The sequence below is a fragment of the Physella acuta genome, unplaced genomic scaffold, assembly GCF_028476545.2.
Source record: "Physella acuta isolate Inbredline_101_S28 unplaced genomic scaffold, ASM2847654v3 ptg000405l, whole genome shotgun sequence".
Classification (NCBI taxonomy): Eukaryota; Metazoa; Mollusca; class Gastropoda; family Physidae; genus Physella; species Physella acuta.
In genome coordinates this window covers 530,576-557,978 of record NW_026731924.1, presented here as the reverse complement: position 1 = coordinate 557,978, position 27,403 = coordinate 530,576, and the positions used below count along the sequence as shown (strand labels likewise).

Genomic DNA, 27,403 nt, shown 5'->3' with positions numbered 1-27,403 from the left:
ATCAACATGGCCCCAGTTAAAACAAGCCATCCTGAGTTTTAGTGAGTAGAACGCCTTGGGAGGGCAAGATCCTAACTTACATCTTTGTCTTGATTGTGAAGCAGTACAATTAGGCAGTCTTCTGGCCAACAATAAACTCAAACATCATCTTTGATAGGTTTAATGTTATCTTAGTTTGAATGCCAGCAATGACATGTAACAAGAAGAGGACACACTGCACCATACATGGTTCCATAGACAGGTGACAAATCAGGTAGGATGTCAACAAGTACACAGACGGCCACACCAGCAGGCAACCCATCCGCAACAGGAGAACCTTTACACAACAGTTCTATCATACAAGCATGTCTTGACATGAAACCTTTACACAACAGTTCTATCATACAAGCATGTCTTGCTGTGGACATGAAACCTTTACACAACAGTTCTATCATACAAGCATGTCTGGACATGAAACCTTTACACAACAGTTCTATCATACAAGCATGTCTTGCTGTGGACATGAAACCTTTACACAACAGTTCTATCATACAAGCATGTCTTGCTGTGGACATGAAACTTGACAAGAATTAAATACCATCTGCTTCCATGTACAACATCACAAGTGACTAAAAAATTCAGGAACTGGTGAAAACTACTGAACAAAAATGTGTCTGTTGAGCTCTGGTGACAGCTCTGTTTGTTCTAGCCTTCAGTAGCCAGCGCTTTTTAAAATTTATCACAAATCTGGTAAAAACATGTACACCAAAAGTTCATTACTAAAAAAAATTCATACAAACCAATGATGAGAGAGAGAAAAAAATCTGTGTACACACAAACTCACCATTCCACATCAATATCAATATGGCAGTACTCAACCATCAAAGTCTGGGATACATGATTGCTTTCATCAATTAATGACGTTAACGATAATTAGCAGCATCAATCTATGACCTCACATTTGATTGGCTACATCAACCAATGACCTCACATTTTATTGGCTACACCGAATAACCTCACATTTGATTGGCTTCATCAACCAATGACCTTACATTTTATTGGCTACATCAAATAACCTCACATTTGATTGGCTACATCAAATAACCTCACATTTGATTGGCTACACTGAATAACCTCACATTTGATTGGTTACATCAACCAATGACCTCACATTTGATTGGCTACACTGAATAACCTCACATTTGATTGGCTACACTGAATAACCTCACATTTGATTGGCTACACTGAATAACCTCACATTTGATTGGTTACATCAACCAATGACCTCACATTTGATTGGCTACACCAAATAAAACCTCACATTTGATTGGCTATGTGACACTATATGAACCAATGACCTTACAGTTAATTGTCTACATCAACCAATGACCTCACATTTGATGGGCTACACCAAACAATGACCTCACATGATTGACAACATCAATCAAATACTTTATATTTGATTGGCTACATCAATTAATGACCATGTATTTAACTGGTTACATAAACTAATGACCTCACATTTGGCTGGATAAATCAATTGATAACCCTCATGATTTGGAAAAGTTGTCCCCTGAACTACCTAATGATAACGATTTAGTTTTATTCAAGCTCTGTGACTTGACAAAATCTATTTGGGCATAGGAAAGAGGGGGCTGCTTCTCGTCAGCATCAGAAGAATTGCGACTTTTATTGCGGCCATCCCCTTGTCCCTCGTTGGAGGTGATTTCCACTTTAACGTAATTGAGAGCGGGTTCACTGGCACAGCTGTCAGTGTTGTTGTTGTTGTTGGAGAGGTTGGTCTCGGACTGCTGGTAGTTGCCCAGGTCGGAGATGCTGTGCCTGGTCCTGCAGGTGCCCACCAGGCTGACACATGGGTCACATGACTTGTAGCTGACCTCGTCAAGACTCTGCATGCAGGGCGTGCTGCCTGGCCTGCAGAGTCCAGACACCAGACCTGGCAAGCTGCGCCCGCCCTCAATGATCTCACTCATGTCGCCCAAACTCTGGCCTATCTTTGCCTCCACTGGAATTATTTTAGACTCCAAGTTGAATGCTGAGCCAGATTCCCCACAGAAGAACTCAACACTACGGCTGGACATGGAGCTGGCTGGAGACTTCTCCCCACTTGCCATCCTTTTCTTATTTTTTGTGTTTCCTGGTTTACTTCCCTTCTCACAGTCCCCAGAAGACCTGTTTGACTTCTGAGAGGATCCGCTCGAGTGCTTGTGTCTAGCTGGGGACTGGCTGTCAGCAGCAGAGGAGCCACTAGGATGTTTCTGTCTCTTGACGTTCTCCTGTCCTGTCAGCTTGGGCTGTTTGACAGAGTTCTCCCAGTCAGGAGACTCCATGGGAGCCGGGCAACCTGCCTGACACTGGGGCTCCACAGGTGTGGGGCTGGATGTATGGCAGGCAGCGGGGGAGTCTGGGCAGAAACTTGTGTTGGGTGGGGCTGAGTTTTGTCTTTGGTAGCTGTGGGGGTGGTGTTGGATGCCAGAACACTTGCTTGGCTGAGGGGAGTTTCCTTGGCCCACCTCCACACTTAGCACTGGGAACTGAGCTGACTTGCCCTGATCTAGAACCTTCTCTAGACCCCCACACATTGTCTTCTCTGCTGCAACACAAGGGTCAAAGCTTAGATAAGGGTTGTCCTCAGCATGAGTAGGTTTACCAGTTTTGTTCTTGGTGTGTGCTGAGCTATCCACAGTCTGTTGCCTGGTTGCAACATCAGGCACAGCTTGACCTTTTGATGGCAGGCCACCGCTGCTCACAACTGCTGCTGGTTTATTTTTAGACTGCATTAACAAACTGGATACAACTGGTTCAGGACCAGTTTTACTGTTCATAAATGACACTCCATTGGCTGTGTTGGTTTGGTGAGATTTTTGAGTAGCATTAGACATGGCTGGTTCAGGCCCCGATTGAATGACTTTCACCTGGAGCTTCTCAACTCCTGAACTTTGAATGTAAGAAACTACGGGTGTTGGGGAAAATGGCTTGTTTGAACCAGTCATTGGTGATGGCTCATAGCTCATGTATTCTGCTACAGGCTTGCTATCTTTTCCCTTAGGCGCAGGTTCAAAACTCATGTATTCTGCTACAGGCTTGCTATCTTTTCCCTTAGGCGCAGGTTCAAAACTCATGTATTCTGCTACAGGCTTGCTATCTTTTCCCTTAGGCGCAGGTTCAAAACTCATGTATTCTGCTACAGGCTTGCTATCTTTTCCCTTAGGCGCAGGCTCAAAACTCATGTATTCTGCTACAGGCTTGCTATCTTTTCCCTTAGGAGCAGGCTCAAAACTCATGTATTCTGCTACAGGCTTGCTATCTTTTCCTTTAGGCGCAGGCTCAAAACTCATGTATTCTGCTACAGGCTTGCTATCTTTTCCTTTAGGCGCAGGCTCAAAACTCATGTATTCTGCTACAGGCTTGCTATCTTTTCCTTTAGGCGCAGGCTCAAAACTCATGTATTCTGCTACAGGCTTGCTATCTTTTCCTTTAGGCGCAGGCTCAAAACTCATGTATTCTGCTACAGGCTTGCTATCTTTTCCCCTAGGCCCAGGCTGGTAGCCAATGTAAGTCTCTGATTGGTCAGTGGGATGGACGCTGCCAGCCAAGTTTGGCGCCCTCATATTAGAAAAAGAAGCTGTTGCTTGTTGCTGATGATGCCCAATGGGCCAGGGTTTGTGGGCATCCAGTGGTGAGTTCAGAGGCTGGGAATGATCACTGAAACTGAAAAGGCTGAGTTTGGCTGGGGTGGCAGCCTTGGATGCAGTGGGAGTGAACTCAATGTACTCATCATTCAGATCCTCTGCTGGTAAGGCTGCAGATTTCTTCAGGGGGATCAAGTGGTCAGCAGCAGGGGGGAGCCGGTAGCTCGCTGGCCTGCTCCCCATAGAGCCACTCTTCTTTCTGAAATCTTTTCCCAGGCTGCCAGACTTCTCCATGGAGGCCTGGCGGGAAGTCTTGCGCAGAGAGTCACTGCTGCCACCGGTGCGTGTGGAGGTGGAGACAGTGGGCTGGATCATGGCTGAGGTAGATGAGCAGGACATGGATGAGGGTTTTCTCGGCTGGATCACCTTCTTGTCTCTGGAGCCTACAGAACCTGTCCTCTGCTTGTTGCCAGCACTGTGGGAAGGCTCGTACACCATGTACGTGTCCACATTCTCCATGCTGACCGATCTGTTAGAGTCTAGGTCCATGTTCATATAAGCTGAATCTTTCTGCTGGTTGCCAGTTGAGGGGGCCACTGGCCTACAAGTGTAGTCCATATTCATGTAAGAGTCCCCAGAGTTGCTGGCCAAGGTGTTGGCTGGGGACATCTCCGTGTAGTCACTGCTCTGCTTGCCATGCTGCTCTGTCTGGCTGCCAACTCTGTCAGGACGCCTGCCACTGCCACTTGAGTCAGTGCGGGCCCGATGAGGAGATGTTCTCCTGCCTCCTGGGGCCATGCTCACGTAGCCATCCAGCTCACAAGAGACAGGCTTTAGCTGGGGGGAGGGCGTCCCCCTCATGTCAGCATAATCACTAGCATTTGACCCGCTCTGTTTCCTCATACCCTCAGAGCTTTTGCGCAAGCTTTCACTGGAGACTCTCAAAGAATCAAAGGAACCATGAAGAGAAGAATCCTGAGAACGGCCATATGATTCCTGAGCTAGCCGCGCCTGTTCAGCTTTTAACTTTCCAAACTTGATAATAGGCCGTGTGCCTTGCCCATGACTGGAAGACCTAGGGCGACAAGTTGTTGGAGGCTGCATCCCAAAACTAGATGCTCTCTGTCTGTAGTTGAAGCTATCACTGGCAGTTCTGGGTCTCATGGACATGTACTCCATAAAGGAATCAGAGTCATCTGACTTCAGAGACATGCTCAGAGGGCTTGCACTGGGGGACTCTGTCTTCTGGCGCACTATAGAGGGAAAAAAACAATGTCATCTCAATCAAAAGTAACAGTCACAAATGATATACTGTGGAAGAGGGGGAGAGTGAACATATAGGGGGAGGGGAGAATCTGGACATACAGCAGCCACAGAGAAACCTGCAGCAATGACCCACCTTTGTGGTTGTTTATTATGTGAGGTGCACTTGTGGCTCTAGATATGTCATTGCCAGTTGACCTAGGGCCCATCTCTATGTAGCTCGAGTCCTTCTTGGCCACAGGTCTACTACCCAGAGAGTAGGTGCGAGGGGGCAGCCCAGCTGTGTCATCCAGCAGCATGCAGACAGCAGGCTCTGGGCGGGGCACACCAGTAGAGCTGACTGGACTGCTGGGGTCCATTGGCAGGTAGCCTTCATTACCTGCAACAATAGGTCAATCAGCTGCTGTGTAAGTCTCTACTGTCAAGCTCAGTTGTTGAAACAGTCAAGATTAAACTTAATAGTAGTTGTCCTGTCAAAAAAGATATACTTGACATTTGCAGTCATTTCATAAAATATAATTGACAATAACAGCCATAATTGTTTTTTGTGCTAAAAATGGGCAGTAGACACATGCTTAAAAGTCTTTTTTCCCAAAATGGTATTTTTGCCATTTCATGCTGATTGCCTGAAAGCCTATTGCCTGATATAAAAACATGTGCAACAAAAAAGTCAAGTACAACTAACAAGAGTATCTGATAGCTCCAGTCAATCTATAATGAGCTGACTGTCTTTCCCAGTCAATCTATAATGAGCTGACTATCTTTCCCAGTCAATCTATAATGAGCTGACTATCTTTCCCAGTCAATCTATAATGAACTGACTATCTTTCCCAGTCAATCTATAATGAGCTGACTATCTTTCCCAGTCAATCTATAATGAGCTGACTATCTTTCCCAGTCAATCTATAATGAGCTGACTATCTTTCCCAGTCAATCTATAATGAGCTGACTATCTTTCCCAGTCAATCTATAATGAGCTGACTGTCCCAGTCAATCTATAATGAGCTGACTATCTTTCCCAGTCAATCTATAATGAGCTGACTATCTTTCCCAGTCAATCTATAATGAGCTGACTATCTTTCCCAGTCAATCTATAATGAGCTGACTATCTTTCCCAGTCAATCTATAATGAGCTGACTATCTTTCCCAGTCAATCTATAATGAGCTGACTATCTTTCCCAGTCAATCTATAATGAGCTGACTATCTTTCCCAGTCAATCTATAATGAACTGACTATCTTTCCCAGTCAATCTATAATGAGCTGACTATCTTTCCCAGTCAATCTATAATGAACTGACTATCTTTCCCAGTCAATCTATAATGAGCTGACTATCTTTCCCAGTCAATCTATAATGAGCTATCTTTCCCAACTGACTATCAATTAAAATTTTTGGGCACATTTGAATTGAAAAATCTTTCATGTGGATTAGTATGGAGTCATGTTTTCTAAAAAACAAAGACAAAATTCCTTTTTTAATGACAACAAAAAGCAATTTCTAACTTTTTTAACATACAATTTATATCTATATTACTATAAACAATATTGTCTTCTTTTTTTAAGAGCATGTTTATGTTTATTCTTGTATTAGCAAGAAACTTTCCTTTTACAGGTTTTACCTTATTTAAAAGATTATTTAATCTTTGAAGGCAGTTGATACAATTTGCGCAAATGGCTAATGGAAAAATGTTTATCTAGCATGTGTCATAGACCCCAAGAAACAATTTTTGTCGCACTCAAAGTTTGCGCCTGGGTATAAAATGCAATGCTTACTTCCACATTCTCTAACAGTGGGTAGTGGTGTTGGGTGATGAGGCTCAGGGTAAGCGTGGGTGGGTAGTGGGGCGCTCACGTGGTGAATCATATACTGCTCTTGTACAGGGCTCACTGGGTGTGGGCTCATGGGCAGATAACTTGATTCACCTAAAAACATACAAGTTACTCATATAGCATGGGCGGGCAACTTTTTTGGGTCAACAATCATATTATAAAATATGGCCACAAAATAAATCATTTTAATCCATTTATACCAGAGATTTGTATCAAACTTTCCATGTAAGTGATCTTAGCTTTGAACTTAGTCAATAACAAAATGTAAAGACCACTTAAATACAATAGCAAAAGGGGAGATAACGAGTTGTGATGACAGAGTTGAGCTGGTGAATGCTGCCTAGGTGGAGACTGATTTGTGTAGAGTAAATGGTGGGGAACATTAGCAACATGTTCAAGCTATTATAACAAACAAATCTTTTGTTGTCTATATGCAATCATTATAATTGAAGAAAGGAGATGCTGCTGGGTGAGCCAATATTATGGATGAGACCAGAGTAAATTACAACAACTGTGCTCAATCGGACACTTCAGGAGAAAAGAAAACAGTATACATAGAGGTGCACAGCAGGAAAACAACTATCTTGGAGAAATGCAAAGAAAGTTGCCAAAGACCAAAGTGGAAAGAGCTTTCTGAAGTGAAAAAAGGATGATAAGCTATTAGATTTTAATTAGCTAGCCTAAAAATCTTCAGCATCAATATAAACGTCTGTAAATTAATTTTATATCACATGCTCTTGTATAAATATAAATGAGAAAGAAAACTGTTTTTAATGGTGTTTTATCAACCAACAATTGCAATTTCCTTAACACTAAAAAGTAGAAAATAAAATGTAAACAATAATATTTAAGTTTTACAATGCAATAAAATTTTAAAAATAATTAATTAGGAAAAAACAAAACAAAAATTTGAAAATAATTAGGAAATAAAAAATTATAAACTAATTAGAAAATTAACGAAAATTAGAAAATAATTTTGAAATAAACAAAAATTAGTAATAGTTGAGTTGTGCTCTGAAAAGTATGGAAGAAATTTGTGTGTGTAAATTATTGGTATTGTTGAAGCTGAAAAGTGAAAACTAAGGATACAACTTATGAGTAGTATTGTTTTAATAAGGGGGAAAAGCTAACCTTTCTGTAGATGTAGAGGCTGTATTGACATCTGAAAGTAAGAGGGTGTCGGTGGTGTTGATGGATTACTACGACCAATATCCATTTGTGCGTAGACACTTATATCCTCTGAGAATAGAAAGATAACTTAAAAACACTCTTGTAATTTCTTCATTACATAACTCTGAAACATATTTTATTATTATTATATTTTGCTTCATATGCAACAATTATTCCATTAAAAATGAAAAGACAGAAATGCTGGTAGAGAATATGTTAAGTTTCTTACCATCTAACTGCCCAGGTGAGGTGGGAGGGTTCATTCCTTCAGGGACTATACTGATGTGTCCATCTGATGTCTCAGAGCTAGAGATTCTGGAACAAAACAATGCAGTTCATTACTTCATTCCTCAACAGGTCTAGGGTGGGGTTCAGACTTGTGACTGTCAGACATCCCTGAGTCTACCCAGCTTCATTCCTCAACAGGTCTAGGGTTGGGTTCAGACTTGTGACTGTCAGACATCCCTGAGTCCACCCAGCTTCATTCCTCAACAGGTCTAGGGTTGGGTTTAGGTTCAGACTTGTGACTGTCAGACATCCCTGAGTCCACCCAGCTTCATTCCTCAACAGGTCTAGGGTTGGGTTTAGGTTCAGACTTGTGACTGTCAGACATCCCTGAGTCCACCCAGCTTCATTCCTCAACAGGTCTAGGGTTGGGTTTAGGTTCAGACTTGTGACTGTCAGATATCCCTGAGTCTACCAGCTTCATTCCTCAACAGGTCTAGGGTTGGGTTTAGGTTCAGACTTGTGACTGTCAGACATCCCTGAGTCCACCCAGCTCTGATGGGCATCTGATTTACCGACACAAAGTAGAGGCTGCTGGGTATAGTGCTGACCATGCTATCCATTTAGAGAATGCTGGGTATAGTGCTGACCATGCTATCCATTCATATGTAGAGGTCAAGAAACATGAACTCGACTTCATCTGCCCAACAAATAGCTAGGTCTACTAAAAAGAAACTTATTTGACCTCATCCAATAACACAAATTTACAAATACCATGCTACTCAAAAATAGTGAACTACCTCTTAAAAGTTAAATTATCCTCATGAAGAGAGTAGGACTTTCTTGATTCCCCAGTGTTTGTGCGAGGCCGTATGGAACTTTCTTGTGGACTGAAACAAATTAGATATTTACAAAGTTTTCAGCTGACTTAAGATCTACCTAAATTAATTAAATAACCTACTAGATGATTTGGGATGAGCCTAAGGTTTTTAAAGCAACAAAGTTTCAATAATGGTTTCAAAGTTTATGAAAACTTAAAATATCTGTTCAGCTGTCATGTGTTCAGCTGTCATGTGATCTGCCTGTTCATCTAGTGCCCATGTGCTGTGTGACTAATCCCGCTGACCTGTACAATCTGCATACTAATCTGTTAAATTTAACTGTCCACCTGTAGCTGTCATAGAATGTTTGCTAACTATTACACACTTTATGCCTTTTACATTAGCTATCAACATGCTAATTGTGGTGACGGAAAGATGCGCAAAAGGAAAACTGCATCAAAAACTTACAAGGGCATTTTTGTTTCCTTAAATCAAGCATTTATAGACATTAGTAAAGAATCACCATTGTAGCATAATGAAACACTTTTCCACAAAATATTTGCGTGTTTTTCCGCTTACACATTTTTCTGGGAGCCACTAATTGCCTGATATTCTCTGTTATGTCAGTCTTGTTACTTTAGCTATCACATGCTAATTGTCTGATATTCTCCGTTAAGTCAGTCTTGTTACTTTAGCTATCAACATGCTACCACTTAGTGTCCTAGCTGTTCTGTGCTGTCTGCAATCAATACAGTGACCTACTTGACTGGACTGTTGAGTTTATCTGTGTCTGATGGACAATATGAATTTGGACGATTCTCTGTTGTTCGTGGTCTAGCAGGGCTATAAAGAAAAAAACCTTTCAATGAATGAGAGTAGTTTTTGTTTTGTGCCCACATTTCCCAACATGAATCCAGATTTCCACATGTCTAAAAAAGATATGTTGTTTATACATATATAAATGAAAGTGGTGGGTTTGATGCATTCCTACACAGTTCATCTGATCACCATGAGACTTTGGGAAGTTGTTAAGTATTCAAATTTTTGAGGACTGAGGTCCTAGCGATAGGGCAGTTTGGCACAGGTGACCTTGAACCTCTAGGGTTCTTCCATGAGCACAATGGTTCTTTATTTCAGATAGCGCTATACACTGTGGATAAGGTAGGCTGCTATAATTGTTAATGGCACCCTGTTGTTGTGTTACCAAGAGCACCCAAGGGCTCCCCACATAACACTATGTCACCAAATTGCGTTGTAAAGAGCTACTAAAACCAATGTCTACATTAGACCAGGGTCGTCACCTAGCTTTCAGGTAGTTGAGTGTGGTTGGACACCCTAAATGTTCCAGTGGCTATCTGAGGGTAATTATTGTACACTCAACTCTTTCTTACAGCACACCCTAGGGCTTCAGGGCGGTAGTTCTAACAATCTAATACGGCAAATTATATATATATATATATATATATATATATATATATATATGGTGCTGGCTTTGTTTACTTTTCAATAACTCAGTTTCACAAAACATGGTCGCAAATAAACAAAATTAAGTAACTCGATATATAAAATGTTTAGTCACGACTCAGGTAGGTAAAACTGGATTGCAGCAATGCATGATGGGTATGCTAGTTTGCAAAAAAAGTGAACTAATGACCCACCTGTTATGACTTCCACTCCTCACACGGAATGATGATGATGTATTATCCACAGAGCTCATGAATCTATGGGAAAGTGGTAACAGTAATTAACATGTAGCAGTGTTTTCCTTTTGGTAATTTGTCTATGTGGCATCAAACAGTGGGGCCAACAGAAGATGGCATTTGGTGTAGGGCATAAAACAGTGGGGCCAACAGAAGATGGCATTTGGTGTAGGGCATAAAACAGCAGGGCCAACAGAAGATGGCATTTTGTGTAGGGCATCAAATAGTGGGGCCAACAGAAGATGACATTTGGTGTAGGGCATAATACAGTGGGGCCAACAGAAGATGGCATTTGGTGTAGGGCATAAAACAGCAGGGCCAACAGAAGATGGCATTTGGTGTAGGGCATAAAACAGCAGGACCAACAGAAGATGGCATTTGGTGTAGGGCATAAAACAGTGGGGCCAACAGAAGATGGCATTTTGTGTAGGGCATCTGTAACAACATGTATTCTTTGTTGTTGTGGGTTAGCTTTCATACAGGAACCCGAGCAACAGTGGCAACTTGAAATGACAACTTTATTTACACTATGTACAGATAAATCCGTGGTACATCCATATTTGAAGATCAACTGATATAGGTACAAATAATAATCACGACTCCAAGTCATGGAGACATCTTACATTCACTGCCATCGTTCCAGTCCCAAGTCCTAGCACACAACACCCGTTCACCTTTCTCTCTCTCTTTTATTCACCACTTTCTCTCCCCTTACGTCAATGAGCGATCTCACCCAAAACACGGAAAAACACATGACGATCGCTCAGACAGTCCTTCCGCTAGCCAGGTACTCTTCATTCATGCAAAACACAATATAATAAAGATACATAATAATACAGTCTGTGACACGTCCCCCCTTCGAATAAAATTTTGTGTAACAAAATTTATAAATACAATATTAGTAGGGCAGGATCATGTGCCAGACAATAAAATTTTTTATACATCTCAAAAAACATGGAAAATACATTCTTTGTAGACTAATGCACAAGCATTATGTGTAATATATTCAAATATGAGAAAGAAAAACATTTCAATTACCCAGTAATTGTAGTATAAACAAGATCAATGAGTTTAGTAAATTACCAAACTATAATACATAGTTGAAATTATCAAAGACTTGATTCAACTCATAATTTAAATAACTATATCCTATGTGGTAAAAAAAACTTCCTTATCATCAAGGCATGTTATTACGACGCATGATTAATATACTTTGTTGTCTCCCCTAGTTGACCCATTTCAGACAAATCTAGGTCACAACACAATCACATTCTTGCCTTACACAGGTATTGACTAATACACAATACATTGAGACTTCCGTCTTATTGTTATGCGGAATAAATAGTCTCTAACTTTTACTTGATTTACTTTACTCGTTTAATAGTATAGAATAGGTTTAACATAATACAGTTTACATTCTTTAGATATAGTACACAATTTATGTTTACTCAAACACATTATTTGATATTTATATATTACAGTTACAGACTGTATAATATTAATAAACTGTCAATTGATAATTTATCTTAGCATCCTCTATAGCATGAGTAATCGTTCTCGTGCAGTTGACGATGACCTGTATGCCATCTCTCCCTCAAATTGTAGCTTTTAGCTGTGCTACCATAATCATTTCCTTGATTTCGTTTAACTTGTGTTACTTCATTTGTTTTAATATTCTCCTCTGGTTTCTGAACAACGTCAGTAGTTATCTTACTTTGTGTACGTTCGTTTGGTTCATCAACCAACTCAATATAAATATTATGGCATTGCTTTGGCCTCTCATAATATGTGTTGCGTCGGTAACTTCCATTAGTATACCTATTCACACTTTTGTTATTCTGATTTGAACTTGATACATTATTCCTTAAATTACTGTATTTCTCACATGACTTTCTGTGTACATAATTGTTTCTTCTCTGATTTGCCAACCTATGCCAACATTGATTTTGGTAATGACCTGTTTTTCCGCAGTAAAAACATCTAGATTTTGGCTTCTTATAAACATGGTGACTGTATTCATAGTTTGCTAAATTTCTTTTTCTTTCATTCTGTGCATTAATGACATTAATGACATTCTTATTAACATGGTGACTGTATTCAAAGTTTGCTACATTTCTTTTACTTTCATTCTGTGCATTTTTATTAACATCGTAGTTTGTAGATATTTTTTCATCTTTCTTAACTTCCTTGTGCTTCTTTATTGATTCTAGTTCACACATAAATTTCTGGGTTAATTTCTCCATTTCTTTGTTAAATTTATCCTTGAGTTCTAGTATATCCTTTTTATAGTTTGACTCCAATTTTCGAAGTAAATCTTCAATAGGTACGTTCTCTTCATTGTGGCTTATTAAGTTCACTGATTCATTAATCATCATTAGTTTATCATGATTCCTGCCATTCTCCGATGGACTTATTAAATCATCACTGCCATTCACTGATGGGCTTATTAAATCATTTTGACTGCCATTCTCTGATGGACTTGTGATACAACTTTCAATAATATTCTCGTGTACCTGCGTATCATTTAATAAAGAGTCAATCTTAAGACATTCTAATGTATCTGTCACCTTTAAATCATTAGTAAGTTCAACCTCTGTTTTTTCCTTGGGTTTCAATTCTTCCTGGACTATGTTACTCTGTTCTTCATTCCAAAGGTTGCCAATATTTACTTCTTCAAGTTCTGCTTTAAATTCTGTCTGTTCACTTTCTAATTTTGGTTCATTTGTGTCTGTTATAGCTTTCATTTCTAATAGTTCTTGTTCATATGCTAGTTCATGTAGGCCAACTTGTTTTTCCATTGTTTCAGCCCTTTTATCTGCTCTCTGTTTTCTGTTTCTTTTTTTCCGCTTTCCTTTTGGTTGTACAGTCTCTTCTACTTTATCTAATTCTGAAATGTCTTCTTCTTTATGCATGTCTGTAATAGCTCTTGATCTATTACACACTATTTCTATCATATCATCTAGTTCTCTCAATACATTTCCATGGGCTCGTCGGGGTTGTTCTGGTACTTCGTCCCATGCTTCTTTTGCTTCTTCTATGTCTTTTTCAAGTCGATTGGTTGCCCAGGCTATCTGCTTATTCATCTTCTTAATGCCTTGCGCCCTCGCTAGTGCTAGATATTCTTCAAAACATGACATTTTGATATATTTTCTATGACATAAAATATAAATTCATTAGTTGACAATAGATAAATGTTAATTAATTTACAATACCCTTTCTTGTATTCTGGCTTTGTTCAGTTGATTAGAGACATCTAGTAATCCAAGAAAAGTTCATAGTACATATATAGTACAAAAATAGTTAGGAACAGTTACAAAAATAAACTTGATCTGCTAAATCCAAACAGTAGAAAAACTTGAACAGCTAATCCATACAGAAAAAACTTGAACAGCTAAATCCAAACAGTAGAAAAGAAACACTAAGACTTGATCGGCTAAATCCAAACAGAAAAAAACACACAGACGATATTTACTCGACATTGGTGAGACAATATCGAAATAAGGTGATAAAAATTATCACGTTGATGACTTGACTTGAACTAAACGTCTGACTTGACTACAGCAACCCTTCTGACTTGAGTGTAGATAGATGACTTTCAAGAACTTGACGTACTTGGTAAACAGTGGAAGACCACAGACTGTAATATCTCCATTTCTGACATATGTAGCACCAATTCTTCAACCACTTGTGACATCATAAGTAACAGTAATACAATGTAGCAACATCACTTTATTGCCTCCACTTCTGATACCATATGTAACAACATGTATTCTTTGTTGTTGTGGGTTAGCTTTCATACAGGAACCCGAGCAACAGTGGCAACTTGAAATGACAACTTTATTTACACTATGTACAGATAAATCCGTGGTACATCCATATTTGAAGATCAACTGATATAGGTACAAATAATAATCACGACTCCAAGTCATGGAGACATCTTACATTCACTGCCATCGTTCCAGTCCCAAGTCCTAGCACACAACACCCGTTCACCTTTCTCTCTCTCTTTTATTCACCACTTTCTCTCCCCTTACGTCAATGAGCGATCTCACCCAAAACACGGAAAAACACATGACGATCGCTCAGACAGTCCTTCCGCTAGCCAGGTACTCTTCATTCATGCAAAACACAATATAATAAAGATACATAATAATACAGTCTGTGACAGCATCAAATAGTGGGGCCAACAGAAGATGGCATTTTGTGTAGGGCATCAAATAGTGGGGCCAACAGAAGATGGCATTTGGTGTAGGGCATCAAATAGTGGGGCCTAAAGAAGATGGCATTTGGTGTAGGGCATAATACAGTGGGGCCAACAGAAGATGACATTTGGTGTAGGGCATCAAATAGTGGGGCCAACATAAGATGGCATTTGGTGTAGGGCATCAAATAGTGGGGCCAACAGAAGATGGCATTTGGTGTAGGGCATCAAATAGTGGGGCCAACAGAAGATGACATTTGGTGTAGGGCATCAAATAGTGGGGCCAACAGAAGATGGCATTTTGTGTAGGGCATCAAACAGTGGGGCCAACAGAAGATGACATTTGGTGTAGGGCATCAAATAGTGGGGCCAACAGAAGATGACATTTGGTGTAGGGCATAATACAGTGGGGCCAACAGAAGATGACATTTGGTGTAGGGCATAAAACAGTGGGGCCAACAGAAGATGGCATTTGGTGTAGGGCATAAAACAGTGGGGCCAACAGAAGATGACATTTGGTGTAGGGCATCAAATAGTGGGGCCAACAGAAGATGGCATTTGGTGTAGGGCATCAAATAGTGGGGCCAACAGAAGATGGCATTTGGTGTAGGGCATCAAATAGTGGGGCCAACAGAAGATGGCATTTGGTATAGGGCATAATACAGTGGGGCCAACAGAAGATGGCATTTGGTGTAGGGCATCAAATAGTGGGGCCAACAGAAGATGGCATTTGGTGTAGGGCATAATACAGTGGGGCCAACAGAAGATGACATTTGGTGTAGGGCATCAAATAGTGGGGCCAACAGAAGATGGCATTTGGTGTAGGGCATCAAATAGTGGGGCCAACATAAGATGGCATTTGGTGTAGGGCATCAAATAGTGGGGCCAACAGAAGATGACATTTTGTGTCAGGTGGAGCAGGAAGAATAATTGTAAAAAAAAATATAAGATGTAGATATAGCATGTACAATCTAAAAGTTATGTGTAGATATAGATAGTTGTTATAAAAGCATGTGGAGAGTGGACATCTAAAGATGCAAAAGTTTACCTTAACCAAGTGGACATCTAAAGGTGCAAAAGTTTAACTTAACAAAGTGGACATCTAAAGATGCAAAAGTTTACCTTAACAAAGTGGACATCTAAAGATGCAAAAGTTTACCTTAACAAAGTGGACATCTAAAGTTGCAAAAGTTTACCTTAACAAAGTGGATCTAAAGATGCAAAAGTTTACCTTAACAAAGTGAACATCTCAAGATGCAAAAGTTGACCTTAACAAAGTGGACATCTAAAGGTGCAAAAGTTTAACTTAACAAAGTGGACATCTAAAGATGCAAAAGTTGCCCTTAACAAAATGGACATCTAAAGATGCAAAAGTTTACCTTAACAAAGTGGCGTGTATATCCTTGGCTACACTAGCCTCCTCAACAGTGAACCAAAGCTCCCCTTCCCCTGTTGGGGCATACTTGCCAACTTCCAACCTAAAGGAGCAATCATTATGGGCCACAGAGCGAATGGTTACCAACTGTAAGAAAAAAAACCAGCTTTGATAGTCTCTGACCAACTTTCTCTCACTTATCTATAAATTATGCTTTTTTCTCTCTCAAGAAGTTGCTTCTTAAAGTACTTAAGTCAACAATAATCCCAGTATGCCTTGGGGTTAATGAACCTAGGTTCCACCTTTTCCACCTGACTGGGGGGTGGGGGGGGGGGGCACTTGGGGTTAATGACCCAACTCACCTGTATACTGTACTGAGGCTGGATTGAATTGGTCCTAACCAGTGACACAGTAGTGCTGTTCAGACAAAGTCTATACTGACTTTTTGACCCTTTACCTTGACCTATACCTCTGGGTTGCAAAGTGACTTGCCAAACATGTTCTATGGATGAAGAAATGAAACAAGATATACCACACATAAACAGCTAGCTTATAACAGAAGCAATAATAAACAAATAAATAAGACATGATATACCACACATGTTGACATAAATAGCTTATAACAGAAGCAGCAATAAATAAGATGCATCAAATGTTAATAATTCAGATGTTTAATTACATGAATAGCATTCATGTGTATCATGTGTTTACAATGTTAGTAACATACATCAACAACAAACTTATGTGGCACCAAGTGTCATTAATATATCAGGGAATATTTTGACAGACTGTCACAATAGCATTGTCTTCATCTTACCAAAACATAACATGAAATTACATCTTTATGGGACACTAATCATGCCATTTATACATAAACTTCACACAAATGATTGATTCAAAAGCATGCGATATCTGACTGTTCTTTGATTATTTAAGTTTAAACAGTTTAAACCTTTATGAAGCTGGTTGGAGTATGTTGAATGAATTGAGGGGGAGGGGGTGTTAATAAGTCTGTTTGTGGAATATGACCTGAGTTATATAAACAAGTCTAGGCCCAGCAGTGATCAACCACAGCCACCGACTAGTGGTGGCTAACCCACAACACAGAGGTCAATACATCACGGTCAGTGTCCCACATGACAAAATCACGTGACTAGAGACATGACCAGGCCCTGCCGCCGGCTGCCCCTCCCTCTTCACACACACTGGCTTGTGTCTGTAGTGTACACGTGAACCCCGTGGTTAAAAACAAATTACGAAGATGCACCCTCACGTATGACCAACACAAACATAACCCCCCTCCCTCCCTCCACTCCTCGTTTACGGACCAATGAAAATAATTTCCAAGTCGGCGACCTAGAAAACAGAGGCCAGCTGTTTAAGGCACGTAAATAAGCTAAAAATAGCCTGAGACATCATGGCGGAAGTTATCTTTAAACAGGAGCGATGTGTGTTCCCATAGGCCTAACATTTAGCACGAATGGTGCTGCTAAACAACAACCACATCCAACTTGGACGTGTGGTCATGCGCAGTGGCGGGTACCGGTGCAAAGTCCGCCATCAACATTGGATGTAAACAAGGCCAGTGGAAGGCTAGATAGTACACACGTCCCGCAGCCCAGATTGGTGACTCTATGGATGGCCCAGATTGGTGACTCTATGGATGGCCCAGATGCGTCCTAGTTCTACAGGATAGAGAGTGGATCACCCACCCGCCCCGCATTTTAAAGTATTGAACGACCTTTTAGACGTGACATAGCATGAGGTAATAAACAAACAAACAAGGTCAGCAGACAACAGGTGGCGGGTACGTCGCTCCCTGCATTCATTCGCCGTTAGCCGAGCTTTGTACTGGTAGGGGGGGGGGGGAATCATCATGATGTGGCGGCGGTAGACAGATGACGTATTCCATCTCAAGTCAAAAATAAGCCGGACCCTAGTCCCAGCACAGATCTCCAACAGCTGCTGAGTACAGTCTGGTTACCGAACTCACCGCTTTCGGGTTTCTGGTTACCGAACTCACGGCTTTCGGGTTGAAAGTCGTGAGCTCTCATGGCCCCTCTATCAAATACGACGGTACCGCCACGCAATACCCCCTCCCTGGGTACAAGCTGCTTCCAGAGTTTCTTCCAGGCATCTTCGCGGAGCCCCCCCCCCCCTGAACGAAATGGAATTTATATAGAAAATATATACTTTTAACAGTGTCCGCCCCCCCCCCCCCCCCCCGAGAAAAAAAGTCTGGAAGAAACACTAGATGCTTCCCGACAAAAAAATACCGAGGCGCGTCTACACAGGTCAACGTCCCGACGACACAAAAAAAAACTATGCCCGTGCCTTCACTTAAAAACGGAGCATTACAATAGCTGTCAGCAATTTGCTTTGTCAACAGATGCAGATTAGTATGTTTTCATTACCCACTCTGAGGTATAGCGCCCGGGGCGAACCATCCATGTTCCACCCCCACCCCATGTATCATGTTTAGTTATTCAAGTTGCAAATAAAGCGCTGCCTCCACTAGTTGTGATTTGGGACGCTTTTTACCAGTCACTGTCAGAGCAGTTTTTGTATCTCACTGTGTAGAAAACAGTTTTATCAGTCTGTAAAGCCGAGTGGCAGTCTATTTTCTAAACTTAATTTTTTTTAATCCCTAGGTAGGCCTCTGTACACCCACCTATACAGAAGTCCACCACACCCACACATGTCCACTACACCCACCTACACAGACGTCCACCACACCCGCCCACCACACCCACAAACACACACGCCCACCACACCCACAAACACACACGCCCACCACACCCACCTACACAGACGTCCACCACACCACACCCACCTACACAGACGTCCACCACCACCCACCCACACAGACGTCCACCTACACCCACCCACCTACACAGACGTCCACCACACCCACCTACACAGACGTCCACCACACCCACCCACCTACACAGACGTCCACCACACCCACCCACCTACACAGACGTCCACCACACCCACCCACCTACACAGACGTCCACCACACCCACCCATCTACACAGACGTCCACCCACCTACACAGACGTCCACCACACCCACCCACACAGACGTCCACCTACACCCACCCACCTACACAGACGTCCACCACACCCACCCACACAGACGTCCACCACACCCACCCACACAGACGTCCACCACACCCACCCACACAGACGTCCACCACACCCACCCACACAGACGTCCACCACACCCACCCACCTACACAGACGTCCACCACACCCACCTACACAGACGTCCACCACACCCACCCACCTACACAGACGTCCACCACACCCACCCACATAGATCGCTGGAGGACACCCCCTAAAACAGTGTAGTAGCCCTTAGCCCTGTGCAGGATGCCAAATGTGCTGACCCCATGTGTCAGAGGTTACTGCCCCAGGGCAAACTTACAAAGTATATATGTGCCTGTGTGTTGAAACAGTGAACTAAAATCTGATTAACAAAACAAATGATTTTGCAGATTTGTACTGATTTCCTGCATATCGTCAACAACAAATGCAGAACAAATTGTTCTGGTTGAAGAATCAGTAAAAACTGGTCTATTTATAGTGATACTGACCAAGAATAACAACAATAACTTTTAACTTTCTGTCCAAACTAATTTGGTCCATTTCTACGTCCTCGTATACGAGGTATAGAGGAAGTATTGTAATCATGAAAAAATCTAAGATTTTCACAGATCGACGTTTTACACCTCTCTGAGTCGGAAAAACAGTTTTGCAATTTTCTCCGCATGTCTGTGTGTGTGTACTGTTTCAGATAGATACATGAATTTTCACGTTAGTAAAAGATCTAATTCTCTGCCTTCTGTCAAATTTTTATAATTTCCATTGACCGGAAGTAGTAATTTACACTATTTCTGATTTCTCAAAAAACGCATGTGAATTTATAAAGTACTAATAATATTCCACACTATAGTACACATTTTGTTTGGCTTTCACTTGGAGCGCAATTCTTTTTTCTACGAGATTCTATTCTATTTTTAAAAGTTTAAGTAATTAAAAAGGGATTAAAATTATTGTCTATATCCCAAGTTGCCATCCAGTGTTATATAAGAATATTCGTGAAAGTTTAAGGGAGATTACTCCCGTTTTTCGGTTGTGTCTTTAGAAAAAAATTGCAATTTAGTGCATTAAAAGTTTTGGATTTTCAGTAGCAGTCGATCATCAAAGCAGTATCAGTCGTTGTATTTATACTTGGTCAAAGGTGGTACCTGGTTTAGTTGGCGTAGTTACTATATGAAAATTACAGGTTAAGAGGGTTATAAAATAATCAAACCCTCATCTCTTGAACCTCATGGTTCAATGTGTTAATTTTATAGTAAAAAAAAGTTTATTAATATATTTTAAATACAGAGAGTCTGGTTATATATTTTTCTTAATTTCGTAAAATTGTTACCAAACAGTATCACCTTACACATCTAGCAAGGATGAGGGAGCATACGAGAACATCAGCAAGGCCAGGTACACATTCAACACCCTCCACACAACCTGGACGTCAAAAGTACTGTCTAGCTTTCCAAAAATAACCTTTTTTACAGTAATGTGAAATCTGTTCACCTCTATGGATCTTAGACATGGAGGGTAACAAAAACTAATAAACATCAGACTTTGATTAACAGAAGCCTCAGACACCATACTGAACATCAGGTGGCCTGAAAAAATGACCAATACCAAACTGTGGAAAACAACTTGGCAAGACCCTATTGACAAAGTAATACAAAGTTTCTAAACCAACGAGTAGCCCCATCACCAGACAGGCACTAGATTGGAATCTCCAAGGAAAGAGGAAAGTAGATAAGCCTAAACTAACTTGGAAAGGGTTAGTTGTTAGTGAAACAGAAGCAGCCGGAATGTCATAGGCCCAGCTTTGAGGAATCTCCCATAAACGAGTATGATTGATTGCTCCACAAGGGGTCCACAGGAATAATGATCACCTTAAAACATACACACTACTATCCTATGTTATTTTACTGGTCAGATAGACACATAAGAATCTGTGGTACTTGCTTCTCTTTAATAAAATGGATCCAGGCTAGCTGTATTGTATACAAGTCTCTGATTTTAAATACAAAGAAATAATTGCATTATTTCTAACCATGCCTGGAGAAATCATACATTATGTATTTACAAACTTGCTTTCTCATCTAAGTATAGCATCATTAATGAATTCACCAATCCTAATTTAAGTTGGCAAAAAAGGCGTTCCAACCACTTTTTAAATAAAAGTTGGTGAGGTGAACAGTTTTTACCGGACACTGACTTTTAAGGGTATTACTTTCACTGTTAAACTATCATAACCCACACCATACAATTGATTTCTTTTCTATGTGTTAAGGGTTTATCTACTCTCCAATCAAGTGTAAAAGATTCCCCTGCAGCCATTTTAGCACATGCCACTGCCATGTGCTAAAATGGCTGCAGGGGAATCTGGTGTGCCCAAGAGAACATTACTGCTGGGGTGAAGGATGACAACCTTTGTTTGATTTAGTCATTGATTATAGTAGCCCACCATATACATAGTATATGGGACTCTTTAAAATAAATGTAGGAACCATATTGCTCACAGGGGAGCCCTGGGCACACTGGGTCACTCAACCGCCAGGGCTCTGTAGGATGCTATGGCAGTAATTTGTCCAAACAAACAAATATTTAAAGACACAGACCTGAGACTTCACACAAAAAATCTTTAAGTCAGATCTTAGACATCAACAAACAAATATTTAATTAAAGACCGATCTTAGAGATTTAAAAACAAATCTTAGACAACAACAAATAAATATTTACAGACACAGTTCTGAGACAACAAATATTCCAAGACACCAAACAAGTATTTATCTTCATGTACTGACCGTAATGTTCTTTGTGCATATCCCCATCAGGCAGATATTCATTTTGGTACTCCAGCAAAATACTCAACCAATCATCCTGGTCTTCCTCAGAATTAGCTAAAACAGTAAAGCAGTCGTCACTGGTGTAGAGAATTATTCCATACTTTCCATGGCGACTGTCACATTTCTTGTTAATGTTGAAGCAAGTGTGCAGTTGAATAGAGCGTTTCGGCAATTGCCCATCTTTGTACTTCTTTTCAGAGTCATAATATTCCAACCTTGCAGGCCCACTGGAACTGGTTGATCTCAGGACAAAGAATTTCTTTTTCATTGTCTGTTAGGGAGAAATAAGGTGTTAGAGTATGGCTCTTCCTCTAATGTTCTAGGGTAAAACAAGCAGGGAGTACAGTGTCTAATATGTTGTGATCAATTTTTCAGTTGAGTGGTGAAAGTTTGATTAAACAAGTACCAGTCTGAGATGAGTAACATGTATCAGCCAACTGCCAAAAGCTATCACCTGAGATAACAAACTGTAAATCTTTTATAAACTACCACACAAGTATAGTTGAGCTGTTAAAATTTTCCAACTCTGAGTAATCTCCCCTGCAAAAAAAACCCACCCTCCTCATGCCGACGACGTAAGCCTTTTTTGGTACTTCATGAAAACAGTCATTACACTAAAGAAAAGTATCATGCAATGGGAATCTTTACTATACAAGAAAGCATACATGGAACACAGTTTAGATAAAATAATGAAACACTTGTAATGTTACTAGATAAGATTTTAAACAAGTGGTTAAAATACCAAACAAAGGACAAGAATTTAGATCTGAATGCTGTGTTAATTTAAAGCACTAGCAATGTGCATAACATGAGGGATAGCCAGCAATTGTCTACCACCCAGACCAAAACATGAGGCCTTTCAGTTTTTACTTTGGGGGTAGTCAACAGGCAATGGATGTACTTTACAATAGAATACTGTAAATCAAGAAATAGTGTATTTTAAAATTTAAGTAAGATGACTCTGATGACTTCATACACAACATTTATCAAGTGATCGGTTTGATTGTTTATAACAGCTGAAACTAACCTTCAACTTTTTCAACAGTCCAGTCTTTTTTATGTCAGAGCCTGGTCGCTCAAATATATGGTGTCTTGACCTTTCAAAATCCATAGTTTGGGCGTGGAAATGTGTCTCTTCCTGAGCCGCGTGGGGCATTTGCAATCATTCAGTAAAAGGTGGGGTTAAACAGCTGAAAGAAATAATAAATATGTTAACCACAGAACCCATGATGTAGATCCAGCTAAATCAAAGGTACACTAAGCAGAACCTTCTCTTACTTAGAGCCAATTATTCAAGAAATTTGAAAAAAAAATAATTTCAAAATGTTTGCATATCAACAGAAATTCTAAGCTTGTCCTTAAACCAGTTCTTTCAAAAATATATAGAATCTAGGCTTTTACAATGTCAAATATATACTACATTGTTTTTATAAAATTTAGTGCACATTAAATAGGACATACCGAAGACTTAAAAGTACCTCGGCAGCTATATCTCAACAAATGGCAGCAACAAGAAAGAAATAGCCACCAGCATAGCAATGGTAGCACTGGCTTTCAACAGACTTGCTAAGATCTGGAAATTATCCTCACTACAAAAGAGAACCAAAATAAGAATTTACAAGTCCAATGTATGTTCTGTACTCCTCTTCTATGCTGCAGAGTCATGGAAACTAAACAAGAAAATAGACCAATGTATTCTCAGGATAAAGTGGGACGACAAAATCCCAAAACAAGGAAATATGACTACGGACAGGTTTAAACTACATTGTCTTAGAAGTACGAATGAGGAGATTGTGATGGCTGGGTCATGTCCTTCACATGAAAAGAAAAAGACTCCCGAACCAAGCGCTTAAAAAATGGACTCCACAAGGAAAGCGAAAGAGGAAGACCACTGGGAGCATGGTACTGATAGTACAAAAGTTAGTTAAGTACTAAGTACAAATTATAAAAATAGGCCTAGAGTCTACCTGTTTCTGTATTTCATAATTTCTTAAAAGTTAAACAGTTAACTTGTCTAGTCAGTAGTAGACAAGTAGTCAGTTGTACTTGAAACCAATGTATATTGTATTACTATACACTATACTACTATACTATTATCAGAATCTAGATCTAGTAACTTACTAACTATTAACTAGAGATCTAGATCTAGATGTAGTCTAGATCTAGATCTAGATCTAGATGAACTAGATGTAGATCTAGATAGGTAGATTCTAGCTAGAAGATCTAGTCTTGATGATAGTTGATATCTACTTTAACTTTTAGATCTAGTCTAGATCTACAATATACACTAAGTGACTAAATCTAGAACTAGTCTAGATCTAGATCAGAGATCTAGATAAGTCTAGATCTAGATCTAGATTCTAGATCTAGATCTAGTACTTAGAATTTTCAGAATTGAGAAACTCAGAAAGCATGCCAAGAGGCAATAACTGATAACATACATTAAAAAAATACATTAGGATAAATCCTCCTCTGTAACATGTGTGAGACTCTTGACTGTAGATAATCAAATGATTCCATCAAACGAACTCAATTTACTATAATCTAGATCTAGTCTAGAATCTAGATGTAAATTAGATCATCCTAACAACGTTTAGCAGACAGCCGTCCACAGGCCACAAGGCTTGTCTCGGAGCAATCGTCTGTCTACAACACACACTTGTCACTTTGGCATTTAAAACAAAATTCTAAATGAATAATTATTAAAATAGGAGTAGCAATTTTTTTTTCATTTCTATATATTTTAATAAATTTACAATGTTAGGCAGAATTTTTTAATGTAGCAAATGTGATGTACGCGTAATATGCAAAATGTAGCTCTAAGTTCGAGTGCACTAAGTTCGACTTAAAAGTATACATTTCGTTCAAGGACGTATATTTCCGACGTCGCCATTTTCCTGGTCACGTGTTCGACCGATTCTTGTAAACAAGCTAAGCGCATGCGTCAGCCAAAGGTCACAATGGAAGAAAATAATGTGAAAAATAATTTTAAAATGTTAGCTGAGTTTCTTTCAAGCATCTCTTCGAAGCACATCCGCCGCCCTCCTCCCCTAACAAAATAGAAAAATATATTTTATAAAGAAAATATAAACTTAAACCAAAGTCCGCCCACCCCCAAAACTTAAGTGCACCACGGGCCACCTCCCCGAAAGTTTCAAGTGCGCCCCTTCCAGTGTTTCTTCCAGGCATCTCTTCGGAGGGGCGAAGCCCCCCCCCCCGAAATTTTTTTACCGCCCCCCCTCCCCCCCGAACGAAATGAAATTTATATAATTTATATAGAAAATATATACTTTTAACAGTGTCCGCCCCCCCACCCGAAAATTTCAAGTGCCCCCCGGAGAAAAAAGTCTGGAAGAAACACTGGCCCCTTCCATCTAAAAGTAAGAAACGCTGATTGTTACAGTAATGTTAGGCTGCCATATAGGGCCAGTTCTGCTGTTCATTGGCCATCTTATTAAGATAATCAAGCCCCCATACTAGTACTATAGGTCTATGTTGAGAATATATAGGCCTAGAGACGTAGCAAGGGGCGGGGGATGCGAACCGCACCGGGTGACACCATTTAGGGGGATGACACCAAGGCAAAAAAATAGCAAAATATATACAGAAAAATGATAATTCCACTTAATTAAGTGATTAATTAGAGTGTTAAATAGTCTTTTAAGAGCAAATTTGACAAATCCCGACAATGGTGGAGGGGGAGAGGGTGACACCGTGACGTAAACCTGCTAAAGATAAAGAAAACATGCTACATGTATATATAATCGACTATATATAAAAATCGTTAGTATTATCTGAGCACAGTTTAAAGCAATACCGAGGGCGGGGGGAGGGGGGGGAGGAAAGGGAGGGGGTGAGTTGCAAAATATGCCCGAAGCAATCGGTTTGGTTGAGAATCGTAATAACTTATGTGTTAATCCATGAGGGGGGGGGGGTGGAGGTAAAAAAAATTAAATACATAAAAAATATATGTGAATACATATACACATGCGTACATACATACTTTTATATATATATATATATATATATATATATATATATATATATATATATATATATATATATATATATATCAAAGTGGTTGGGTGCCCGATGGGGCATTTCCTGGCGCATCGATTCAAATTTGGCAGGTTCCTGCCTTAGGGGGCAGTGCCGGTTGGCCGCAAAGTCCACGAAGAGAGGGTCAAAACTGACCTCGACTATATATGTATGTGTGCGTGTGTGTGTATTTATATATATATATGTATATGTGTATATATATATATATTTTTACGGGGGGGGGGGGTGACACCTTTAAGTGCCGCACCGGGTGATACCCGATCTCACTACGCCACTGTATAGGCCTACTCTTCATTACATGATCCTTTGATAGATTTCGAGAAAAACAGACACTTATCCAATACCTATAGCACTATTCAAAATGTCAAATGATACACACTAGCAAATATGCAGAATCACTAAGGGGGGGGGGAGGGGCTATAGATCTAGTACAAATTGGAGTGAGACAAGGGTAATTTGTTAACTGAATCATGACGAAACAAACAGGAAGCAAATGAACTGAAATCCAACGGACAATTTTTCTTTACTATAAAAACCAATTCTTCAATGTTTGCAACACAAGCTAAGCCCTATTACCTTTTTTTTCCTCAAAATATTAAACAGGGGAACACACTCTTGAGTGTATAAATACCAGCTGTCATCACCTCCTGCCCAGATATTGTTTATATAAAGCCGACGCTCCTTACATAACATAGTCAGCTTATGACAAATAAAATTGGCTGATTTAGAGTTTAAAATACACAAACAGCAACCAAATTCTGACAAATGAGTTTAAGAATAGACTCCACTCCCCTTCATCCCCCCCCCCCCCCGCCCCACCCCAATCTTTTAAAAATGAAACTAGCAATCGAATTTTATTTCATCACCGCGTAGCGCGGTGGTAACCAAAAAAAAAAATGAAAAATATTTATGAGGCATAGTCTGAATTAGTTCTCACTCGCAAGCATTCAGACTAGCAGCATCATTGACTAGGGGTGGGCGGATGGGGCGGCCGCTCCGGCCAGCGACCCTATGGAGGGGGCGCAAAAAGGGATAGAAAAAATAGCTCATTCAGAGTTGTATTACAGAAATATATAGTCAAAGGTAAGAAAATAGAATGCTAGTTGGCTGTACTGACTTATTTAACTGTATTCTCCATTCAAACATGTATGGGCAATGGCTGGCAAAAAAAGCCCTCCCAACTATTCAACGTTAGTA

General features: G+C 40.2%; 1 protein-coding gene across 5 annotated transcripts; it reads right to left on the bottom strand.

Moving 5' to 3' along the window:
• Nucleotides 1–144: 144 nt before the first annotated feature.
• On the bottom strand, nt 145–25,043 carry LOC131942415 (insulin receptor substrate 1). Of its 5 annotated transcripts, none has more exons than XR_009386755.1 (14): nt 24,589–25,043; nt 23,175–23,337; nt 22,106–22,418; nt 16,578–16,717; nt 16,220–16,362; nt 10,598–10,660; nt 9,702–9,782; nt 8,919–9,008; nt 8,123–8,208; nt 7,855–7,962; nt 6,667–6,816; nt 5,032–5,274; nt 1,265–4,885; nt 145–965 (listed from the first exon to the last, which is right to left on the bottom strand). XR_009386755.1 is itself a non-coding variant. In XM_059302291.1 (13 exons), the coding sequence occupies exons 2-13, from the start codon at nt 23,301–23,303 to the stop codon at nt 1,530–1,532; spliced, it is 4,902 nt and encodes a 1,633-aa protein (XP_059158274.1). In that variant the 5' UTR covers nt 23,304–23,337; nt 24,589–25,043; the 3' UTR covers nt 145–1,529. The 5 variants fall into 5 exon arrangements, 3 of the variants coding, with proteins under 3 accessions (XP_059158274.1, XP_059158275.1, XP_059158276.1); XR_009386756.1 differs by lacking the exon at nt 145–965 and having other exon boundaries at nt 1,321–1,337; nt 1,432–4,885; XM_059302291.1 differs by having other exon boundaries at nt 145–4,885.
• Between the last annotated feature and the right edge of the window lie 2,360 nt (nt 25,044–27,403).

Bases quoted from the DNA above. Each gene is read 5' to 3' on its own strand.
- LOC131942415 (XM_059302291.1), bottom strand. From the start codon at position 23,303: ATGCCCCACGCGGCTCAGGAAGAGACACATTTCCACGCCCAAACTATG. The intron at 16,363-16,577 runs GTGAGTTGGGTC...TTTTTCTTACAG, and splicing joins AGCCTCAGTACAGTATACAG to TTGGTAACCATTCGCTCTGT. The intron at 6,817-7,854 runs GTTAGCTTTTCC...GTATGTTTTTAG, and splicing joins GCCTCTACATCTACAGAAAG to GTGAATCAAGTTATCTGCCC.